Source organism: Carassius auratus, unplaced genomic scaffold, assembly GCF_003368295.1.
Source record: "Carassius auratus strain Wakin unplaced genomic scaffold, ASM336829v1 scaf_tig00216729, whole genome shotgun sequence".
Taxonomy (NCBI): domain Eukaryota; kingdom Metazoa; phylum Chordata; class Actinopteri; order Cypriniformes; family Cyprinidae; genus Carassius; species Carassius auratus.
The window spans coordinates 172,238-196,112 of NW_020528711.1; the positions used below are offsets into that span (position 1 = coordinate 172,238).

Sequence of the window (23,875 nt, forward strand, 5' to 3'; positions counted from 1 at the left end):
TATGGTGTCATGGCTTTGCAAACAAAAAATGTCATTATAATGGAAGTCAATGGGGCAAAAACAGCCAACAACAACACATTAGGGAGAAAAAATTAAAATCTAATGCTGCACAAAAACTAACAATGCATCAAAGCCAATATTGTTACTAATATTTGACATGCCCAAGACTGTAATAAAAGGTAAAAAATATCCAGTCCACAATCACTTTTTAAATTGAAAATATGTAAATTCTTGGATTTTTAAAAAACATTTGGTTGTTTTGATCGGGACTGAGGTTGATTAATAGATTTATGCAAAAAAAAAAATATATATATATTTATCTGATACATTTTTACTAGGGATGCACTGAATCCAGATTTTTGGGGTTCGGCCGAATACCGAATCCACTGTTTAAGATTCGGCCAAATCCGAAACCGAATACCGAATCCTACTCGCATCCTCATTCCATTAACACAGAAAAACACATTAATGAAGTAAACAATGTCCACAGCAATGTATTTTTCATTTTATTTTATTTTAACTGTAAAAAAAGAAAAAGAATAGGCAAGATTATGCCATGATGACAAGTGAGAAAAACTTTTTTGTTTAATAAAAAAAAAAAAAAACAACATGACGCTCTGCATTAACAGGTAACAGCCGGTTGCAAGTGTGGGAATGGATGTCCCCAGCAGTACTGAAAAGTCTTTCACTGGGCACAGAGGCAGATTTTTGCCATTTTTGCCAGCATTGGAAATCATTGCTGGTTTGTCTTCCACCACTGAAGAGTATCCTCTCTAAGATGAATCAAAGGCTCACTGAAAAAAAACGCTTTTCTCCACGTCAGCACCCGATGTGACTGGCTGGTTCTGTATTTCTGTGTCTTCATGGAGAGAGCAGGTCATGGTTGCTTAGCAAAGGCAGACGCCTCAGGGGCGCAACTGCCCGAGCGCTTTGGAAAGGAGGAGAAAGCGGTGCGCCTAGCGTTTTCCACGCGTTTTTAGGCGCAATATGTGAACGGCCCCTAAATCGTCCCAGTCGCTTAAGATTCCTGAACAGTTTAGTTTAGAGTGAACTGTTGGGCCTTGTTCCTCCTCATATAAACACCAACACGCAATCAACGGCCGCATGACATCGACCAGCATAGCCCAAGCCTAGGGTTCGGTTCGGTGAAAAAAAAAACCTAAGGTTCGGCCGAAACCGAACCCCGTCAAAAAGCCCAGTATTCGGCCGAATCCGAATCCTGGATTCGGTGCATCCCTAATTTTTACAGCAGTTTCATTTAGTGGATGTTTTCATCCACGAACATAACTAAAGGGTAGTGAATTTGCCCAGAGTGTACTGTTGAGTTTTTTTTTAATTTCAAAGCATTTTCCCAAAATATGGATCAAAATAAGATGTGTCACCAAAAATCATTCCATTAGCTCAAACACAGAGAAAGTTGTGGCCAAAATAAGACTCAACTTTACCCCCTAGTGGATGAAAACGTCCCCAACAACGCATAAGGGTTAACAAATTCTAACTGACCATCTGATGTCACATGGACTAATTTGATAATGTTTTTATTATATTTTTGGATGAACTAACCCTTTGACAAACTGTGATGTCTTGTCCGGCCAGAGCAACAAAACATAAAACCCATTATAAACATGATATAAGCATGATTTCTAGTAGTGTCCTATTTTGGAAGGCCAGACAAAGTAGTTTTGCTTTGTCAAATAAACAGTCACACACTGCAGCCTTGAATGAGCGGAGGCCAGAGGCATACAGTGAGCCGTGGCCAGCTTGATTGAGCAGTGGTGGGTGGCTTGAGAACGGGTTGGCCAGCGGATTCTATGAAGTAGTTTGGATTTTGATCCGTGAAAGCCGATCCGGCAATCCACAGTGCAAAGTTTATTTATTTCATCAGCGACCAGCACGGATCAGCTCAAGGCATGATGAAGCGGATATCGTCCTCTTTTTGTAAAAACTTGCACTACTAGACATTGCTCTACCCCGCTCATATGGTATTTAATTTAATTTGTACTTAAAGTCTTAAATCCTGCAGAAACCCTTTTAAATTTACCAATAAATTTGTTTGGCAACAAAACTTTGGTCAAATGTATTTATTTAATGTAATGGAGAAATCTAATAAACTGACAGCTACTCAATGACTGCTCATACAAACACAGGAAAATCTATCAGTTCAAATAATCAACACATATCTGTATGATATAAAGCAGCTGTTTTTAGATCATCAACTCAACTTATAATATAGTAAAATTATTTTAAATTTTTGTCAAAAAATTGGAATGTAATGTAATGGAGATTAAAACAGCATCGTTTTCAATTAACTGACAGGAAACCTTTACGCCACAGTTTAATTTTGTTAATAATCAACAAAGGAGCAAAATTAGGAGGGTGCTGACAGATTTATATAATCTTACCCCAGTGTTTCCAGTGGACAGTGAGGGTCCTTCAGTCCATCAGAGAGCAGTTTCACTCCTGATGCTCCTAGTTTATTTCCAGACAGACTCAGTTCTCTCAGATGTGAGGGGTTTGATCTCAGTCAAAAGGCAGCAGGTGCATAAACATACTTCATTTTTTATTGTTTACTCTTGAGAGCTGAGGTGCATATTTGGATTTTTTTAAGATACATCAAGGTAAGTGCACAAAGGTCTCTCTCACACCCTCTCTTTCTCTCTCTCTCACACACACACAAACACTATAATTTGCTGTTATACTCCATATACAAGCCAGAAACTAAGCCTTTTTTTTTGCACAGGCCTATCTAAAGGATTAATGGTCTCACCAAGTGATCAACTGTAAAAATAAAATAATAAATTTTACCACTTCCCAAAAGGAAAAAAAACCCATAAACAATCAAGAATGCATGATCATATGGTGTCATGGCTTTGCAAACAAAAAATGTCATTATAATGGAAGTCAATGGGGCAAAAACAGCCAACAACAACACATTAGGGAGAAAAAATTAAAATCTAATGCTGCACAAAAACTAACAATGCATCAAAGCCAATATTGTTACTAATATTTGACATGCCCAAGACTGTAATAAAAGGTAAAAAATATCCAGTCCACAATCACTTTTTAAATTGAAAATATGTAAATTCTTGGATTTTTAAAAAACATTTGGTTGTTTTGATCGGGACTGAGGTTGATTAATAGATTTATGCAAAAAAAAAAAATATATATTTATCTGATACATTTTTACTAGGGATGCACTGAATCCAGATTTTTGGGGTTCGGCCGAATACCGAATCCACTGTTTAAGATTCGGCCAAATCCGAAACGAATACCGAATCCTACTCGCATCCTCATTCCATTAACACAGTAAAACACATTAATGAAGTAAACAATGTCCACAGCAATGTATTTTTCATTTTATTTTATTTTAACTGTAAAAAAAGAAAAAGAATAGGCAAGATTATGCCATGATGACAAGTGAGAAAAACTTTTTTGTTTAATAAAAAAAAAAAAAAAAACATGACGCTCTGCATTAACAGGTAACAGCCGGTTGCAAGTGTGGGAATGGATGTCCCCAGCAGTACTGAAAAGTCTTTCACTGGGCACAGAGGCAGATTTTTGCCATTTTTGCCAGCATTGGAAATCATTGCTGGTTTGTCTTCCACCACTGAAGAGTATCCTCTCTAAGATGAATCAAAGGCTCACTGAAAAAAAACGCTTTTCTCCACGTCAGCACCCGATGTGACTGGCTGGTTCTGTATTTCTGTGTCTTCATGGAGAGAGCAGGTCATGGTTGCTTAGCAAAGGCAGACGCCTCAGGGGCGCAACTGCCCGAGCGCTTTGGAAAGGAGGAGAAAGCGGCGCGCCTAGCGTTTTCCACGCGTTTTTAGGCGCAATATGTGAACGGCCCCTAAATCGTCCCAGTCGCTTAAGATTCCTGAACAGTTTAGTTTAGAGTGAACTGTTGGGCCTTGTTCCTCCTCATATAAACACCAACACGCAATCAACGGCCGCATGACATCGACCAGCATAGCCCAAGCCTAGGGTTCGGTTCGGTGAAAAAAAAAACCTAAGGTTCGGCCGAAACCGAACCCCGTCAAAAAGCCCAGTATTCGGCCGAATCCGAATCCGAATCCTGGATTCGGTGCATCCCTAATTTTTACAGCAGTTTCATTTAGTGGATGTTTTCATCCACGAACATAACTAAAGGGTAGTGAATTTGCCCAGAGTGTACTGTTGAGTTTTTTTTTAATTTCAAAGCATTTTCCCAAAATATGGATCAAAATAAGATGTGTCACCAAAAATCATTCCATTAGCTCAAACACAGAGAAAGTTGTGGCCAAAATAAGACTCAACTTTACCCCCTAGTGGATGAAAACGTCCCCAACAACGCATAAGGGTTAACAAATTCTAACTGACCATCTGATGTCACATGGACTAATTTGATAATGTTTTTATTATATTTTTTGGATGAACAAACCCTTTGACAAACTGTGATGTCTTGTCCGGCCAGAGCAACAAAACATAAAACCCATTATAAACATGATATAAGCATGATTTCTAGTAGTGTCCTATTTTGGAAGGCCAGACAAAGTAGTTTTGCTTTGTCAAATAAACAGTCACACACTGCAGCCTTGAATGAGCGGAGGCCAGAGGCATACAGTGAGCCGTGGCCAGCTTGATTGAGCAGTGGTGGGTGGCTTGAGAACGGGTTGGCCAGCGGATTCTATGAAGTAGTTTGGATTTTGATCCGTGAAAGCCGATCCGGCAATCCACAGTGCAAAGTTTATTTATTTCATCAGCGACCAGCACGGATCAGCTCAAGGCATGATGAAGCGGATATCGTCCTCTTTTTGTAAAAACTTGCACTACTAGACATTGCTCTACCCCGCTCATATGGTATTTAATTTAATTTGTACTTAAAGTCTTAAATCCTGCAGAAACCCTTTTAAATTTACCAATAAATTTGTTTGGCAACAAAAATTTGGTCAAATGTATTTATTTAATGTAATGGAGAAATCTAATAAACTGACAGCTACTCAATGAATGCTCATACAAACACAGGAAAATCTATCAGTTCAAATAATCAACACATATCTGTATGATATAAAGCAGCTGTTTTTAGATCATCAACTCAACTTATAATATAGTAAAATTATTTTAAATTTGTGTCAAAAAATTGGAATGTAATGTAATGAAGATTAAAACAGCATCGTTTTCAATTAACTGACAGGAAACCTTTACGCCACAGTTTAATTTTGTTAATAATCAACAAAGGAGCAAAATTAGGAGGGTGCTGACAGATTTATATAATCTTACCCCAGTGTTTCCAGTGGACAGTGAGGGTCCTTCAGTCCATCAGAGAGCAGTTTCACTCCTGATGCTCCTAGTTTATTTCCAGACAGACTCAGTTCTCTCAGATGTGAGGGGTTTGATCTCAGAGCTGAAGCCAGAGCAGCACAACCTTCATCTGTGACTCCACAATACCTCAACCTGTAGAGAACAATGACACACATATTATATAAAAAACAAACTATGCATAATATATAGTACTGTTGATCATTTTACTGGGAAAAACCCCATATGCACAAGCAAAATGGTCTCTTTGTAAAGCATAATAAGTGAGTATAAACCAGGATTTAGGTACAATATTATTGTTTTTCAGAAGCACAAAATTTGATTGTGTGCTCGTGTTTACACTTCACATTTAAATGCATTCAAACTTTATTATGTTATCCAAAACACACAGACTATGAATGATATCTTATCCATTCACTTCCTTTCCTGCTCACTCATGAGTAGACTTATTTATTCAATCATATTGGGCATCACACTCGCGCTCCTGCTAGAGTGATGTAGAGAAATGAAATAACAGAACTGGGTCTATATGAAATCAGAACACAAGGGTCACAGAAGATCTGTGTATGTAAAGATGGGAACTAATTGGTCATACAGTGAGAATAATAAAGGAACAGCGTTCCTCAGTAAATCTGGTTTGTCCACATGGATCTCCATTGGAAGGTCTATCTATTGTTTGTAACTCATGAAAACAGCTTTTTTTAGATCATCCACGTAACCAATAACATCACAAGTATTTTAAAATTGTGTCAAAAACTTTGGAAAGAATATAATGATGATTAAAAAAGCATACCTTTCAATTAACTAACAGAACATTTTCTTTATTTCAAAGTTATGGTTTTCATTTTGTCCATAATCAACTGGAGAGAAACATTTAGGAGGATGCTGATAGATTTATATAATCTTACCACAGTGTTTCCAGTTTACAGCGAGGATCCTTCAGTAGATCAGAGAGTAGATTCACTCCTGACGCTCTTAATTTATTTCCAGTCAGATACAGTTCTCTCAGGTGTGAGGGGTTTGATCTCAGAGCTGAAGCCAGAGCACCACAACCTTCATCTGTGACTCCACACTTCATCAACCTGTAGAGAACAATGACACTCTCTCAGTCTCTCAGTTCAGGATCTACAGCTCAGATCAACAGCAACTTCATAATCAAAAAGAGTAACTGATAAACAGATCCAGTCTGAAGCCTTGGCAACTTTAAGGAAGTTGTGGCCTAGTGGTTAGAGAGTATGACTCCTAATCCTAGGATTGTGGGTTCGAATCTTGGGCTGGCAATACCATGACTTAGGTGCCCCTCAGCAAGGCACCGAAGACCCATTTGCTCCCCGGGCACCACAGCATAAATGACTGCCCACTTCTGTGGGGTTGTGTTCACTGCTGTGGTTTGTGTTTGTTCACTGTTGTGTGTGTGCACTTTGGATGTGTTAAATGCAGAGCACGAATTCTGAGTATGGGTCACTATACTTGGAAGACTGTCACTTTCATGTATTTGTTTATATTAAAGACAAAAAATAAATGAAAATAAAGATACTACGTGTAAATGCAAAAATAGTTAATCATATATTATATAAACAACAAACTATAAAACACCATATGCACACTAAAATTTTATCTTTGTAAAGCGTTATAAGTGAGTAGAAACTAGCATTTAGGTGAAAGATGATAGTCTCAGTTATTGTTAATCAGATGCACTGAATTGTGATTGTGTCTCAAATGAAACAACAATCAACTGAAACAACTTTCTCCTGCACAGCACTGTTGTGACATGCTGACTGCATCTAAATAGTCTTACTATTTTACTATCCTCTGAAATGACATTTAGTCATAGTTTGGTGAATCATATAGTCAAAATTGAGGATTTTTAATTAAACAAGGAATTTTAATTAATGATTAAGTAAAAGACGACTCAGTTACAACTCAAGACAATGATTACAGTAAGGAGTATGCAGCTCTTATTACTTGTGTATGACGTACCTGAAAGTTATACTCAAGTAAATTTACAGATATCTTGACAAAATGACGAAAATGACTTTGGTAGACGTTGGAGTCACCGTTTAGAATAATACTTGAGTAAAGGTCTTAAAATATGTGATATTTATTGTACATAAGTACAAAAAGTATTTAATAAATCTTAAAGTACTTAAAGGGTTAGTCTACCCAAAAATGAAAAATTATTCATTGATCACTTACCCCCATGTTGTTCCAAACCTGTAATAGCTTTGTTCATCTTTCAAACACAATTTAAGATATTTTGGATGAAAAAAAGCAAAAATAATGACAACTTTATTCAACAATTCCTCTCATCTGTGTCTCTCGAAATCTGCGTAGTGCCAAAGCGTAAATAGCTGTAAAAAACGTATCCATTTGCTGAAGCTGATACAGAAGAGCATACGCCATCTGCGTACAGCTAAGATTTGGCAAAATGGGGCTATGCTTGTGTTTGTGTTCATACTCAGCAAGTATGAACAAGTAGCAAGATTGTGTTCAGTTTTAACTATTTCTTCAATTTTGTATTATTCGGTAAGATTAAGAAGCACTTTCTTCTTGTACCTAGTGTCTTTCATTCGGACATAAGAAAACATTTCTAGAATCTGCATCTGAAATACCATGTATTTACACAGTTTTTCTATCTCAGAGGGGTCATGTATGCATTTAAACTGCAGATACGTGTATAAATAGGCCTATTTTTTTGTTTTTGTTGTTTTTTTACATAAAACTTTGATTTTTTAAATATTTTAAAACATAAAAAATAGTTGAAATGTTAAATTAAACCGCCCGTAGGTGACCGCAAGTGAATGTTAATGAGTGATTAATTGAGATTCAATCTATTCATTCAAACGGCTGATTTGTTCAGAAACAAAGCATTTGGCTTTGTTAATGAGTGAATCACTGAATCATTTATTCAACTGATTAATTCAAAAAGCTGATTCAATCAGTAAGTGAACACCGTCCATTACTCAGAGATGCAAAACAGTGCTGTGATCTGTTTGGTTGAACTATTTTCATTGGCAAAATTTAGCAAATACAAGCAATATTTTGTCTAAAATGTAAGTAATTTATTGCTTTACTGAACTTGTATAAGTTATTATTTAATGTCACGATCTGTGTATCTGTCACAATACACTCGGGAAGAAGTGAGGACACGCAGGAGAATTCTTCAAGATATAGCATTTAATCATCAATGGGCATACACAGGAACTGAAAGACATCTAAGACATTTAACATGTAAAACATTCAAGACCTTCAACAGCAGACCGAGAACTCAAAACAGGGAACACTATTTAAACACATGACACAATAGGACACATCTAGGAACAAACTAAGTTCAGACAGGAACCACTTTGGCAAGTTCACTTGAGTTTATTGAACACAATTTATCTTTGGCGGTATGGTTCCTTATGGGGGTTCTTGCTCCCAGAATAATTGAACATACAAGAGCTTTAACATTAACCCCCTGGAACCATGAATTTAGAAATACATAACAATTAAGACTTTTAATAAGTCTTTAAAGCAAACAGTGATAATCATGTGGATGTGGCAGTGGTACGTCTATCCTGTAGCCTGTTTATGAAGATTGGTGTCTCTCAGCAGTGAGGTCCGTACCAGCTAAGATTTTGGAAGCCTTAGTGATCAGAAACAAAGACGACGACAGCCAGAAGGTGCGCAGTAATGTGCTCATGCTTATATTGGGGAGGGAGGGAGGGTTGCGAGCCGTTGAGCATTACTTACCGAGCAGTAGTGCCACGCATATATATATATATATATATATATATATATATATATATATATGTCCCGTGTCTAATAGGAGAGTGGTAGTGATTGAAGCGATTTGACAGCTGACCGCATCAGCTGCTCACAGCCTTGCCTCTGTGGCCTGACTGAACTAACGCTGAGCTCGATTAATTAATGATACATACCTGGAACCAAATTCACATACCAAGGACAGGAACAGAGAGAACAAAATAAGGAAAATATGAATAGGAAATAGTAAAATATGAATATAGGAATATAGAAAATAGGAAAATAAAATATGTGACAGATCGCGCCCCTCCTGGATCGTGCATCCTGCACTGTAACAATACCATCTGGGAGGGGGGCGGGACTGGGACAGGGTGGAGACAAGGAGAGCTCCCTGGGCAGATCTCGGACTCGGGAGGCCATGATGGATTATGATATTTGGGTGACTGGAGATCTGGAGCCCCTTGTGTGCTTAACAGGGGATTGGGAGCTCTTCCTGTTAATTAATAAATAATTAAAATGTCTCCCTTTTCACAATTATTCTACTTCTGCACGTGTCTTGGGGCAAACTTAAAGCATGTGCTTGAGCGTGGAAAATATTAAGGCTCATTATGGATTATAAATGTACATTTTATATAAACCTGTGATTAGTTGAATAATGACAAATTAACAACTATTAACCTAACTAGAAAAAATGTATGTGGGGGCAGAACTATTAATTACTCTCTAGACATCTCTGTTAAAAAAAAAAATTATGCATTTTATAGGCGTTTGCTTAAATTCTGCTTTCAGAATGGTCTGTAATGGAGAGATACCTTAACACAGATTTTTCCTCTGAAACACAAAACTAAAATTGAAAAAAAAGAAGATATTTTATGTTTTGAGAATGGCCAACCCTTCAACCCTTGTTGCTTCTGGGTTGTGCATTGTAAATCACAGAAAGTCTACAAAATATATTGTCTCCCAAAACTCTGGTGTTTTTGTTACGTCTGTAACACAGGTGTATTTCCCAAATCTAAAATAGCCTATAAAACATGTTCATAGACAGATAATTTACTGACGTCTGGACTCTGTTTGGGATTTAGAAAAACACAAAGAGATGGTTCAATATATTGGAAATGAATAGGCTACATTCTGTGAGAATTTATATTTCACACTTTATATTTCAAAATATATTGTATGGACGCAACTAAATAAAATTAACGCAACAGTTTTTATCTTTTTTTTTTTTTTTTGAGTTAAGGCAACTTCCTCTGAAATTAGGTTACAATAAATAATAAACTGTATTGCACTATACAGTAGTCAACATTTGAAGTGGATCAAAACCTTTCTTCAAATTGTCCTAAAACCAAAAGGACGAGGCATTTGTCCTATCTAAACCTGCTCTGCAAGTTTGAAACCCTCATAAGACACTGTCCATATAAAAGAGCAAGAAAATTGACACCTATATTTCGACCACCACAAGCTATACAGAACAACCCCCCAAAACCCCAAACCCCTTCAGCTGAACTGAATTCTGTCTGTTTTTTGGCTGTGAGAAATGGTGTTTTGTCGTGCTACTGAGTTGAAATATGCTGTCTGTGCTCTTTTTATTCATTATTTTCTTGCAGCCCATATTATTATTTTCACCAGACCATAATAATAACAAATTCTCAATTTTTGAAAGGAAAAAAATGTAATGTATAAGTTGCATTTTATTACATTAAGAAATAACAATGGCAGGCCTTATAATTTTATAGGCTAATGTACCAAAAGGGTATTTTAGTTCCCTTTTAGTTCCACTTTACAACAAATGATTTACATTTAACAAATTTGTCAGAACAGAACAATAATTAAAAATTTATAATTTTAATTGATAAATATAATTGCAGTATACAATAATATAGGCTTAGCTATAAAAAAAAATACAATAATAATAAAAATAATAATTTAAAGCGAAACATAAGGTAATGTTGGGCTCTCTCATTTGGTAGAAATCCAAACGTTTCCATATTTATGATGTTGCCCATTTGAAGCTTAACTATTATTAATTTGGTAAAATAGGCTTTGTAGTTCACACGTGTTTCAGTATCAACACAAAAAAAAATCATAATGAGCAAAAATATGCCAAAGTGGCCCGGCTGTGCCATTTCTATTGAATATGTGCGCATGAGGCACAGCTAGAGTAAACAGGTTAAACAGAAAATACTAAATTTTTGGTCACACAGTAAAGTCATAATTTGAAAATGCAAACTGTTAGCAGTTATAAAAATCAAGAATAATAACAATAATAAAAATAACAGTTTATAAGAATTATTTGTAAATGCTGGACCATTATCATTTCACTCTGCATATGGAACCTGATGATTTTTTTATTTATTGTTTTACCAAGAATGAACCGAAATATATATATATATATATATATATATATATATATATATATATATATATATATATATATATATATAAAATGTAATGACTGTATATTAACAATAGCATGCATAAGAGCCTTTGTGTAAAGGTCTTTCTTTTCATTTTTGATGCTGTGACGCATGTCCCGAGCTCTCATCAGCGTCACCCTGGAAACAGAGCAGGCACACCTGCACATCGAGCATCGCGTTAGTTCAGTCAGGTCATGTTAGTCATGCCTGCATCAGCTGACAGTCAGCTGTTCCTTACGTGTACCAATCCAGTCTTGACACCTATCACCTGCGGTCTATTTAAATTCCCATTATTCAGTGTCTCTCCATCGCATTGCTGCTTGCAATTAACTGATCGCATAGCTGCTTGCAAATCAAACTGTTGCAGTTCGTTTCAGAACATCTGAAATCTGCATCTAAGATAAGTGAATGCTTTTTAATCCATATGGCTGTGTATGTTGCCTGGTGGTTAACATGGTTTTGCATCGGTTGCAGGAACGAATATTAAGCATATTTGCAGCAGCATTTATACATCTGTGTTCATGGCTGTGGGAAGTAGGGGTGCTGCATGTGCGGCAGCACCCCCGTTGGAAAATGCAGACATTACAGCACCCTCTGACAGATGCAAAAAAATAAATACATAAACGTATTAAAACATTTTTTAAATCCTCCTGTTTTTTATTAACCTAAGAAGTTTATGCACGAGGAGGTTTTGAGCACAACTAAATAATTATTGACCCCTTCGCACGTACGTACGATCACACCGGTGTGATCAGTCTAGGCTGGTCCCAGTGCATGACGTGATCAACTGCTAAGTTCAAATGTGCTTTCACATGTTGGCTGGCGCTGAGCCAGAGAGAGGCGCGTTCAGAGCATAGGTTCAGAGCTGTCATATATCACAACTTTTCAGTGTTTTCAACCACATAATGTTTATTTTAGGTTTCAGACATATAAGTACTAAAAACAACAATACATTTAGAGTTTGTAAAATACACACTGATGTCAAAGGAAGAGGCAATAATAATCCTTCCCATTATAATTAGACACGTTGTTTTATTCATATCAGATACACATTGTGTAAGTAACTTTAAAGTTTACTCTATTCTTCTCCCAGTTCACCAGCCACTTACTTTTATGTATTTCGGGAGAAGTGGATGAATTCACATGTTGTAAATCCAACAGATCTGATTCTCTGAACTGCGTCTGCGGCACAAAATAAGATGCCGTCGCGCATACAGTTCAACTAACGCGATCGTTATAAAGGTGTTTTAAAACACTTCCACTTGCATGTATTTGACAATTGGAATATCAGATATTTCAAATTTGTGAATATTTTGAATAAAAAGGAAAAATGACATAAAAGCAGATCATCATTCATTCAGTTCTGTTGTTGTTGCGGTGTGTCACGTGACAAGCAATGATGCGTCACCATGGAAACCATAAAGTGACATTCTAAATAACGGTCGCCTTAAAAATCATAGTTTTCAGATGAAGCCATAGTGTTGTTTCTAAGCTGAAAAGCAGTTAATTGTGCTTCACTTATTACATCAGCTTTCTGCTCTGGTGATGGGATTCCATTCTATTGTGTGTTATTATATAACTGGAGTTTTATTATCTTTGTCCACGATTTCTCAGTTTCTACTAATCACTGAATGCACAGCGTTGCCGACATCACTTTCCCATTCTGATGACCGACTATTGATGCGATTACATGGGTACAAGTAATCAGTTTAACATGTTTACATGGCAGGATTTAATTTAGTTCGGTTATAGAAGGTTATTCGACCTCTCAACAGATTACCATTTCAGTTTAGGCATTTTTATTCTGACGGAGGTGTTTCTATGGAGCATTTTCTTTCATACTGGACGCCATTCTAAGTTTCCGAAGGGTGCATGCTTCCCCTGCTGGACTACCACCCTCCATATGCAATCTACAGCATTAATGCATATTATGTTTTCCTCATGCCGCAGCAAGGGGTCATATGTATCACACGTTTGCTTAAAGGGGGGCTACAATGCGGTTTCATGGATTCAGAGTTGTACAGTGTTAAAGAGATGGATTTTCATGCTCAACATGGCCAATTCGGATGAGTGGAGAAATTTTATTTCTGGTGGTACAAGTTTCTGTAGTTTTTCGATGATGGATCTGTGATGTAGACGATGGTGGAACTCCTTATGAGCATTTCTCTTAGGAAAGCACGCCCATGCACATCTCGACCAGAGGAGAGCGAGACCTCACCCGTAAACATGCTTCATCAGGAAATCGTTGGCAGCGCTGCATAGGATTGTTTGGAGAATGTCTCCAAATAAGTGTGTTTTGGATGTGAGGGGAAAGTTTACCACGTTCAGCTTCTCAAAAAAACTAGCGTTACATGGACCGTGGATGCAGTTGCTTTTCTTGGGCAGCAATGGAGTGTAGCAAGTGTTTTCGTCATTTCAGTGATGAATGTTTTATAAACAAGACCAGGTTGACGCTGGATTTGCACATCGTTTGCTATTAAAACATGGTGGAAGACCCCAGTCAGGTAAGTACAACTGCATCAGATTCTGTCTTTTGTTGGAAATCAGCACATAAGTGAATATATGTTATGGAAACAACACAAATCAGTATTATAGCTCCGTCCACAACATGCCTACAGGAGCTTGGTTTTTCCAGAGAGAATCGGAAGCTGTATTTTTGTTTTGCAGATATGACCAGGCTGGGGACTTTTGGAGATGGGGATTCATACTTGTGGGATTAAAAATTTATAAAATGTTAAAACTAGGTTCCAATGTAATAGCATATGAACTGAAAACGTTTTGATATACATTTTGAGGTAAATCAGGAAAATCAGGTGTCTGAGATAATGTCCTTTTGTCTTTGTGCTCTTCCTTGCCAGTTGGTTTTTTTAAGCTCAAGACACAGCTGTGCCTTTTGTCTCTGATACTGTCAGGCACCTCTGTATTTAAATGACACTGTTATGCTGATAAGATCAAGGCTGGGAAGTTGCCAGTGTCTGGAATCTTCCTGATTGCATTTGCATGCTTTGTTAAAATGGTCTCCACCTCTACTGTATGGATCCCTCCCACTTGAATGTATAAAATCTACAATGTCTTAAGGACAAGTTAGACCTCTTGATGACTGCAGCGCCACGCAGAGCGTTCTCAATAAAGAATCCTGCTGAAGATTACCCAAGAGTCTCCTGGTCTTCGTTTCTGAGTTCCCAACAGTTTTTGGTGCCGTGACCCAGATAGAGCTTCTCACCTGAATCCAGATTGAAACTGCAACCTCAACAAAGATCAGACTTCATTCCAGACTGAATCTTTCTTTACAACCAATGGTTGGTGAGTGTACCTCTATCCAAAAGAACCTTTTAAGACCAGAACAAATGTGTTAGCCTCTGCGCCGTCAGAGAAGAGTTAACAGACAGCTGTAGGGTTTGGTTAACTAAGTGACCCTCTAAAAAGGATACTTTAGAGATGAAAATAATCCTCTGTTTAGCCAGGGTAGATTAGCATCACATGCTAATATTTTGCTACCCTCTGTGTCTCGACAGGGATGTTTAGCGTAAAGTGCTAGAAGTTTGTGTTAAGTTACCCTCTAAAAAGGATATTTTAGAGATGAAAATAATCCTCTGTTAGGCAGGAAAGTTTAGCATCACATGCTAATATTGTGCTACCCACTGTGTCTGACAGGGAAGTTTAGCATTAAGTGCTAATAGTTTGTGTTAGAAGTGTCCTTTTGTGTCAGAAAGACATTACAAAATGTTGAGAAGAAATCCTAATCTGATTCCAACAACTAAGAAAGGTGGACTAGCTACTCCTTCATGGACAGACAATGAGTTCAAATCATTGTTAGGACAGCACATGGACTCAATAGTGACAGAGTCAGTCAGATTGGAGTTGATAAAGAAATTTGGTATTGATCCAGAAAAAGTATGGTCAATTGAAGAATGTAAAAAGGTACTAGGATCATGTATTCGCAAAAACAATGCGAAAGGCATTATCTGCTGCCACAGAGAATTTGGTTTAGCACTAGCTACGCAACACTCTCAGCGTACCTCAGAACTAGAGGAACAGATCAAAGAGCTCAGAGCCAGAGTATCCTCTTTGACTAAGAAACTGAATCGCAACAAAGCTGCAGCAAAAACTGATGTGGAAGAAGTTAGTCAGACTGATAACAATCATCCTGATTTACAAGCTTTCTTTGAAACAGATGTAGCCATCCAGTCAGTAACTGATGTAACTGTAGATTCAGTAAAGGTATGTGGTGCGAGGAGAAGATCTCAGATGATTGAAGGAACTGAAAGTGTTCCTGCCAACTCTTCTGTTGTCCAAGTACAAACTGTTGCAAAAGGGCTAAGACCTAAAGATATAGAGATACTATCCCAGAGCTTACCCTCTGTACACACAAACTTTACTGAATTCAGAAGAGCATTGATCAGCAAAATGCGTCTCTATGACATGTCGTTAGAAGAAGTCACACAGCTGATGTCACAAATTCTAACTGAATCTGAATTCAACAGCTTTGAGTCTGCTGTTACTTCTGAACTACAACATGCACGTAAAGATGAATTGAGAGAGGGAGTTCTGAGAGAGTTAAAGAATATTGTTGGACCAAAAGTGGATTGGTCAAAGGTCACTAGTTGTGTACAGAAGGAGACTGAAACTGTGAGTGAATACACTGAAAGATTTTGTCAGTCAGCAGTAACTTACAGTGGAATAATTGATGATTCTGAAAGTGTGTTAGAGGACAAGGGACCATTAGTTAGCATCTGGTCAGATGGCCTTGTAGCTGAGTACAGAAAAGCTTTGCCATTCTTAGATCTAACTTGGTCTAACAAAACTCTCCGAAGTAATCTAGACAGTTTAGCTACTTGGGAAAGAAACTCTGATGTCAAAGCCAGAGTAAAGATTGCAGCAGCATCTTTTCAGGTCAAAACAGAGAACCGACCGAAACATAGAAGTCCTAAGAAGGAGGGTAGTTGTCATTTTTGTGGTAAAACTGGACACTGGATGAAAGAGTGTAGAAAAGCAAGAAGACATTAAGAGAAATGAACAGCTTTACTCAGCTCCTACTCAGTCTACTTACCACTCTGAATCTGCCCCTCCCCACATCACCTAACTGTGTTGGAGCAGCTTGCTCAGGTGTTAACTGTAAGGGCTGTGAGTGCTTAACTTCCCCAGTAATGTGCAACAAAGATGAAACATCCTTTGTAAGTATGTTTACCTTAACTTCCTTTCATTGAAAGAACGTTAAGTACACTCACAGCCTTCAAAGCTATACTAAAGCACACTCCAGTCACTCCTATTGTTTTTTGGGTTATGATGTCTTGTTATGACTGATATTTCATTAGAGGATGGAGATGTCACCCAGTTAAGTTCACACAACAGCTACAGGGACAGACTAGGACACACACAGACCAGTGAGGAGCCCAGGGAAGAACCGAAGTGCAACAGGCCACGGGGGCCAACCCTGTGGTGAAGACTTCCTCATAGGTTTCCCCTATCCATAGTTTTATCCCCACCTCACTGGTCCATAGGTGTCAAATTACTTAAAACTAGTTTGAGAAAAACACTATACAATCACCAGACTTAAAACCACTATACGATCAACAGAAGTCTAAAAATGTCTATGGATGAATACTGCTGGTCTGCTGTTTCTTTGTTTTCTTGTGTTGCAGGTATGTGTGCATGAGAAGTCATTTCCATATGTGACACCCTGGTGTAAAGCATCACTTCAGACATCCATGAACAAGCTTCATGAGGACAAAGAGTCATCTCAGTGAATCTACATGCGAAATGGACTACAGAAAACAGACTTCACAGCTATTCGGACGCCATGGACTTCAAGACTTCCAGATTTATGCTACATGATTTTTTTCTGTGTTATCATGTAGTTTGTACAACGTGTTACCATCCATGCCATATGTGTCAACAGTTATGGTTCTAAAAATACACCTAAGTAAATCTAGTATAAGACTCAGAATAAGTTAAACGTGCCTGTAACCTTTTCAAGTTACATGACCGAAGATGGGATTTATGTTAACAAACATAGGCCATAGAATGGACTTATGAAAGTTTAAATTTGTATTATGTGAGAGTTATTAGAACTCTCAACGGGAGGACTGTGGGATTAAAAATTTATAAAATGTTAAAACTAGGTTCCAATGTAATAGCATATGAACTGAAAACGTTTTGATATACATTTTGAGGTAAATCAGGAAAATCAGGTGTCTGAGATAATGTCCTTTTGTCTTTGTGCTCTTCCTTGCCAGTTGTTTTTTTTAAGCTCAAGACACAGCTGTGCCTTTTGTCTCTGATACTGTCAGGCACCTCTGTATTTAAATTGGCATGAGATTTAAGCATTTTTAAGAAACATGTTTGTTGCACATCCTCCGTTGCTTAACTTGGGGTGACGCTTCCCCCTTTGTGATTTTTACAGCATGCTAGATGCATAAAATTGGATAATAGTGCCATCATATCAGACTGCTGCTGCCAGGGGCGTAAATGACTGCTTCACCCTTTACAATCACAGTTGCTTAAGCATTTTAAGAACATACTTGTTGTTGCACATCCTCTATTGCTTAACTTTGGGTGACACTCCCACCCCCCACCTTAATGTGATTTTTCAGCATGTTAGACTAAATTGAATGATATATAAACTTCCATCGTATTAGGCTTCTGCTGCTGCTAGGGGTGTATGCCCCCCCCCCCCCTCCATACTATTCACTCAAATATTTTGCATAAGCAGCTAAGCAACATGCTTGTTGTATGCTTCTCTCCGAGTTTGGGTGATGCTTCCCCCATAAATATAGTATCAAGCAACATTTCTCATTGCTGGCCATTCAAATTGCATCAGTTGTGTTGGAGTTTTGGCATATGGTTGTTTTGGGGGTTTGTCTTGCTGCTTTCTCCACTCTGTCCAAGCATGGCTGCATGGACAGGCATGTGGAGTGTTGCCCAGAACACAACTATACATCCAACACTAACTGTATGCAATTATAATTGTCATTAAATATACTTGACGGAAGTGGTCCTGATTGAAATCGAGCATCGCGTTTGTTCAGTCAGGTCATGTTGGTCATGCTTGCATCAGCTGACAGTCAGCTGTTCCTGACGTGTACCAATCCAGTCTTGACACCTATCACCTGCGGTCTATTTAAATTCCCATTATTCAGTGTCTCTCCATCGCATTGCTGCTTGCAATTAACTCCCTCCTCCAACCCCAACTCCACCAACTGAACCTGTAATCTGATCTAACTTGTTCTTTCTTTACAGTGTCTTCATTGAAAGCAGTCTCTGTGGCATTTTGTTTACAACTCATGTAATTGTGAATTGTAATTATGTATGCTTATAATGGTTCTGTTCTGTACCCCAGGGGGGTTCGTCTTGCTGCTCTCCTCGCTCTGTCCAAGCATGGCTGCATGGACAGGCGTGTGGAGTGTTGCCCAGAACATAACCATACCACCAACACTAACTGTATGCAATTAGAATTGTCATTATATATACTTGACAGAAGTGGTCCTGATTGAACTGCTTATTGCGGGCTGAGCGGTCACACCTGCAGCCCATCAATGACGGGCTTTATAAGCTGCGCCGACGAATACAGAGGTGAGAGATGTCTCCAAAAGACTCTGCTTATTTATCTCTATGTTTCCCTCCAGACAGCAGCGTGTGACCGCCAGCCCTCACCAGACACGGACTTCACGGACCCACACAGCACTGCGCACAGAGAGAGAGAGAAAGAGAGAAGAAGGCCAGGCACTGAGCACCGGAAACCCCTCACGTTGGCTATTTCCCCTTCACGGTTGTCAATAAAACCCACCCTTCGGGGAACTCACCTTGATCCTTGTGTCGTGTACTTCTTCACCCTGTCACAATGCGAAGACTGAAGCCTGAGACTATCCCACATTTTTTACATTTGAAGCAGCATGCGCCTGGTTTCCCATTAGATATTGTCACGGATGAAAAGAGTTACAAAGAGAGATTACATTAGGGAATATTATGAGAAAGAGGGGATCTCAATCGACATGAAAAGATCAGTCACAACCCAGCCCAGAGGTTGATAACCAAATTAATTTTAATTTGTTATGGGGGAGATTTTCTATGAGATCAAATTTACCACAAACCCAGCTCGTCACACACCCCAAAGATTTTACCCAAATAAATTTCTGTAAAACTGACATTTTGAAATATTTACCATTTATCTTGGATGATGTTGCACTCATTCAGACGTGTCGTCCTGAAGGGAACGATTGCAAGGCTCAAGACATAAATGTGTTTATTGGAGCATTTACAACCACTCATGCACGGCTTGAGTTGTACGACCTGATGGATAACAACACCGACTATGTTATATTTGTGTTTAGGGACGGTGACTGGATACCACCTCTGGGACATCATTTGGGTAAGCTAATGGATGAAATCGGGGATAAGAATTTTATTGTAGAATATGCATCTTCTGGACCCAAATCGTATGGGTACCAGACTGCCAAAGGATAAATGTGCATGAAGGCTAAGGGTATAAATTTGAATGCTAAAAATTCCCAAGCTATCTGCTTAGAAACCCTGATTGATCTGGTTTACAGCTATGTGATGTATCACATCGACACACAATACATCCTAGCTCCTTCTGATAACATCCTAAGGGATAAAAATAATTTCACGTTGCACAAGTCAGTTGACAAAAGGTTCAAGGTGGTATATAATAAACGTAGGCTTTTACCCAATTTCACCACTCTTCCTTATGGCTACTGATACGAATGCATAGAGGGGTTCGGGACACTTCTAATTGTGACTTTAGACTCATTAATCCATTCTCATGTGTGATCATTGGACCCTGCAACAGCCAAAAAACCTATTTTGTAAAGCAATTGCTGGAGAATGGTTTAAATATGATTTCTGAAATAATTAAAAATGTTGTGAAAACATACAGCATGTTGTAGAGAATGATCTGGATACGGCCACAATAAATATTTTACTCAGGAATAATTTGGACCTTTGTAAAAACTCTACTCAAACATCCCAACCAGGTTTTTAATAATTGTTAAACAAGGCGATCACAAGAGTGGCATTTTAAGTGGCTATCATTACCACACCCTGACACCGATCTTAAAGACAAATGTGGCATAGATACATCCAGATATGATGGAAGTTCAGAAAATGTAGCCGATGTTCTGAAAACTGTGCTATTGAGAAGTGTGAAAAATACAAAATATATAAAGCTAAAGGACTGCAAATTTGTGTTTAAGGGAAAAGCTGTACTGCGTTCGCACATGCTCGATTGGTAAAAAAAAATGTCACGGCACCAGGTCCGGGATGATCGAAGACCTCTAGGATGGTCAGAGTTTTTACATGCGTTTGATGAATTAAACATACCATTCACCAAGGTGCCTAATCAACATGTTAGACGTACAATCAGCTCTTTAAAAACAACCCAGAGTGCACACTCCTGTGACTGACTGACCTTCTAAAAAGACAACAAAAAAAGAGAGTTTCCTGTACAATACCCGATGAACCCATGTTCAAATCACAGACGCTCGATCGAAAGCAGTGGCTAGAATTTTAACGTTGTATTTTCATATTTTTTAAATGTATGTCTCTGTGAAATGATATGCATGCCTTATGTTCTTTAAATGTACAAATTTTGTTTGAATATTTTTAAATAAAAGACTGTCAAATGGATGACTGATTTAAGCTTTTTTATTTACGATCATGCAACCACCACATGTCTGCACACACTGAATACAAGAAAAGATTTTTATATTAAAAGCATTAGGTCTTAGTATTTTCACAAAGAGTGACACCGTTTGTGTCCGATGTAAAATCCTGGACACGTTTGGTAGAATACACCACAATGGAGGCGTTGTGTTAAAAAGTTTTTGATGGAGGTTGAAAAAAAGGTCGCTATCAGGCGGTGTAACCTTTATATGTTTGGTTGACTGTACTTTATTTTAATTATGAATAGACTGCGATGTAAGTTTGAAATTAGAATGCACTTTAGATGTCCTGTGTCATTTATACCACAAATGTTACTCGTTGCTAGTGTGTTTGCAGCACTACTTATTTATTTTTTATATATATCATTGTTTATATTTTTCAGTTTAATTGATCACCCCCCATTTTTTAAATAGGCATTAAAGTGCACTGTCCAAGCTTAAATTGCTGTAATTTATGAACACTTTTGAATATAAAAATAACGTTGGTCTCTTTTTTTTTAAGAGATTTGAGATTTTGGCAAAAGTGGAATTTTTTCAAAAAATTAATGTGTCAAAAAGTTATAAATAATATGCACTATATTAATTTTATTTTATTTATTATAAATATTTTACATAACAGGTATTACTCTAAAATTGGTATAAAATTAAAGCCTTGTGTTTAAATAAGTTATGTTACAGATTTGAAGTTGAATTTTTAAGATAAGGGGGAGGTGACTGCCATTAGATTTTAAAGTACCATTTCCATAGTAAAGCAATGTCCGATTTCAAAATGTTTTTCACAGGATGAATCTTGGGCTTCTAAGCTTTCAAATTATATATGATTTATGATGATTACTAAAAAAATGTATAGAGAAAAATAGTGCCAAGCGTCCCATAGGTGGGACAGTGACAGTTATGGGGTTGTATTTATTTAATTTAAATGTATATTTAACTTTACATTTATGTTCCAACAAACTTGAAAAATTCTGCTTGATAAATGTTCTAAAACAGTGGTTCCCAACCTTTTTCAACTCGCGGCCCACACAAACAAAAACTTATGTTTGCGCGGCACACTGCAAAAAAATTTACCGACCCCGCTATTGTTGGGTTAATAACTTAACACTCAGAAGCTAGATTGTTAACTATATTTACTGAATGAACTGGGGCTGTGCGATATGAAAAAAAAAAAATCCTATTGTGATTTAATTGATCAGTTTTGCGATTTTAATTTTAATCACAATTTTCACACACACAGATATGCTTTACAGTCATAAATGCATTCAGGATGAATTTGAAACTTATTTTAAAAATAAAATAATAATAATTGAGCTTTATCAAAAAGTTGTAACGTCTCTAGAACAGACAAAAGTCAAAATAATCACTATAGTAAAGGTGTAACAAGGGTGTAACAAAAGACTTATGGCAAAAAATATAAATACATAAATCTGTGTCCAGGGTCTTTTTTTTCCCATGCATTGTTCATAGAGCTCATTAATTGTAACAGTGCCTCAGGTGTTGAAATATATTTGTTATACATTATACTAGGGATGCACCGAAATGAAAATTCTTGGCCGAAACCGAAAACCGAAAAAGAGAAAAAATTAAGACATTGCAATTGCATAAATTAATATTAAAGTTTCAAAGATAATTACAATTACATAACTTATTTTAAAAAAAACATAAAAAAACTTAATTACAAATGATGCAAATATTTATTAAGCACATTGCAACAATGCACAGTATACAATAAAATTCAAACAAAAAATGTATCCCACTCATGTGTATATTTAATAATAATGTACAGGCCTACTGGCCTGCAGAAAGGTTTTAAAATGAACAGTTCTCTCATAAAAACAAAGTGCATTTAGGTGAAGTGCATTTGAAATTTTTCTATGTAGGACTAGAAAGTGCATTACTTCTCCAGTTGGCAAGACTGTTATCACTTCTGGGGATGGGGACTTCAGACAGATAACCATCTAGCTGTTGAGCAGTTGAGCTTGTCATCTGCCTGACATTTGAGACATATTTGAGAGAGTGTATTTAAATAGGGCCAGGGCATAAATAAACATTTTTATCAAATTAAAGCAGAAATCTAGCAGAAAATCTAGCATAAATATGGCTACAATCTGATCCCTTGTCAAAAAATCCTATTGGAATTTCACTTTGTCCTATTGGATCCTACTGGATTCTTAAAATCCTATTGGACATTCTGATTGATTTTAATGGAATTTCACTTTGTCCTATTGGATCCTACTGGATTCTTAAAATCCTTTTGGACATTCTGATTCATTTTAATGGAATTTCACTTTGTCCTGTAGGATTTTATTTGATGTTTAGAATCTTATTGGATATTGGGTTTAATTTAATGGGATTAAATTTTTTCATGTGATCTTTTATTGATTTGTATTGGACATTGTGATTTTCAAATGGAAATTCACTTTGTCCTGTAGGATCTTATTTGATTCTGTTAATTACTTTTTAAGAGTAACTTAACTTTTTTAGAGTAGCACTGTGTATGTGTGTGTGTGTATTTGTAACCATAAAAATGCAGCCTACATATACACAAATATATATATATATATATATATATATATATATATATATATATATATATATATATATATATATATATATATATATATATAAAAAATCAAAATACAGTAAGGAAAATATTTTAATTGATATAATATCCGAATAAGTTAAAATGTATTACATGTGACTAAGAATTCATAAAAAACACAAACATCTATAATG

The 23,875-nt window shown here is 37.1% G+C and overlaps 1 protein-coding gene across 1 annotated transcript; it reads right to left on the bottom strand.

The window, feature by feature from the left end:
* Nucleotides 1-5,160: 5,160 nt before the first annotated feature.
* LOC113098895 (ribonuclease inhibitor-like) lies at nt 5,161-6,490 on the bottom strand. The gene is made up of 2 exons (XM_026263951.1): nt 6,207-6,490; nt 5,161-5,433 (listed from the first exon to the last, which is right to left on the bottom strand). The coding sequence occupies exons 1-2, from the start codon at nt 6,374-6,376 to the stop codon at nt 5,256-5,258; spliced, it is 348 nt and encodes a 115-aa protein (XP_026119736.1). The 5' UTR covers nt 6,377-6,490; the 3' UTR covers nt 5,161-5,255.
* Between the last annotated feature and the right edge of the window lie 17,385 nt (nt 6,491-23,875).

What these genes read in the sequence shown, in the direction of transcription:
- LOC113098895 (XM_026263951.1), bottom strand. Translation starts at nt 6,376, where the DNA reads ATGAAGTGTGGAGTCACAGATGAAGGTTGTGGTGCTCTGGCTTCAGCT. An exon ending in TGTAAACTGGAAACACTGTG is followed by an intron (nt 5,434 to 6,206) that starts GTAAGATTATAT and finishes TGTTCTCTACAG; the next exon opens with GTTGAGGTATTGTGGAGTCA.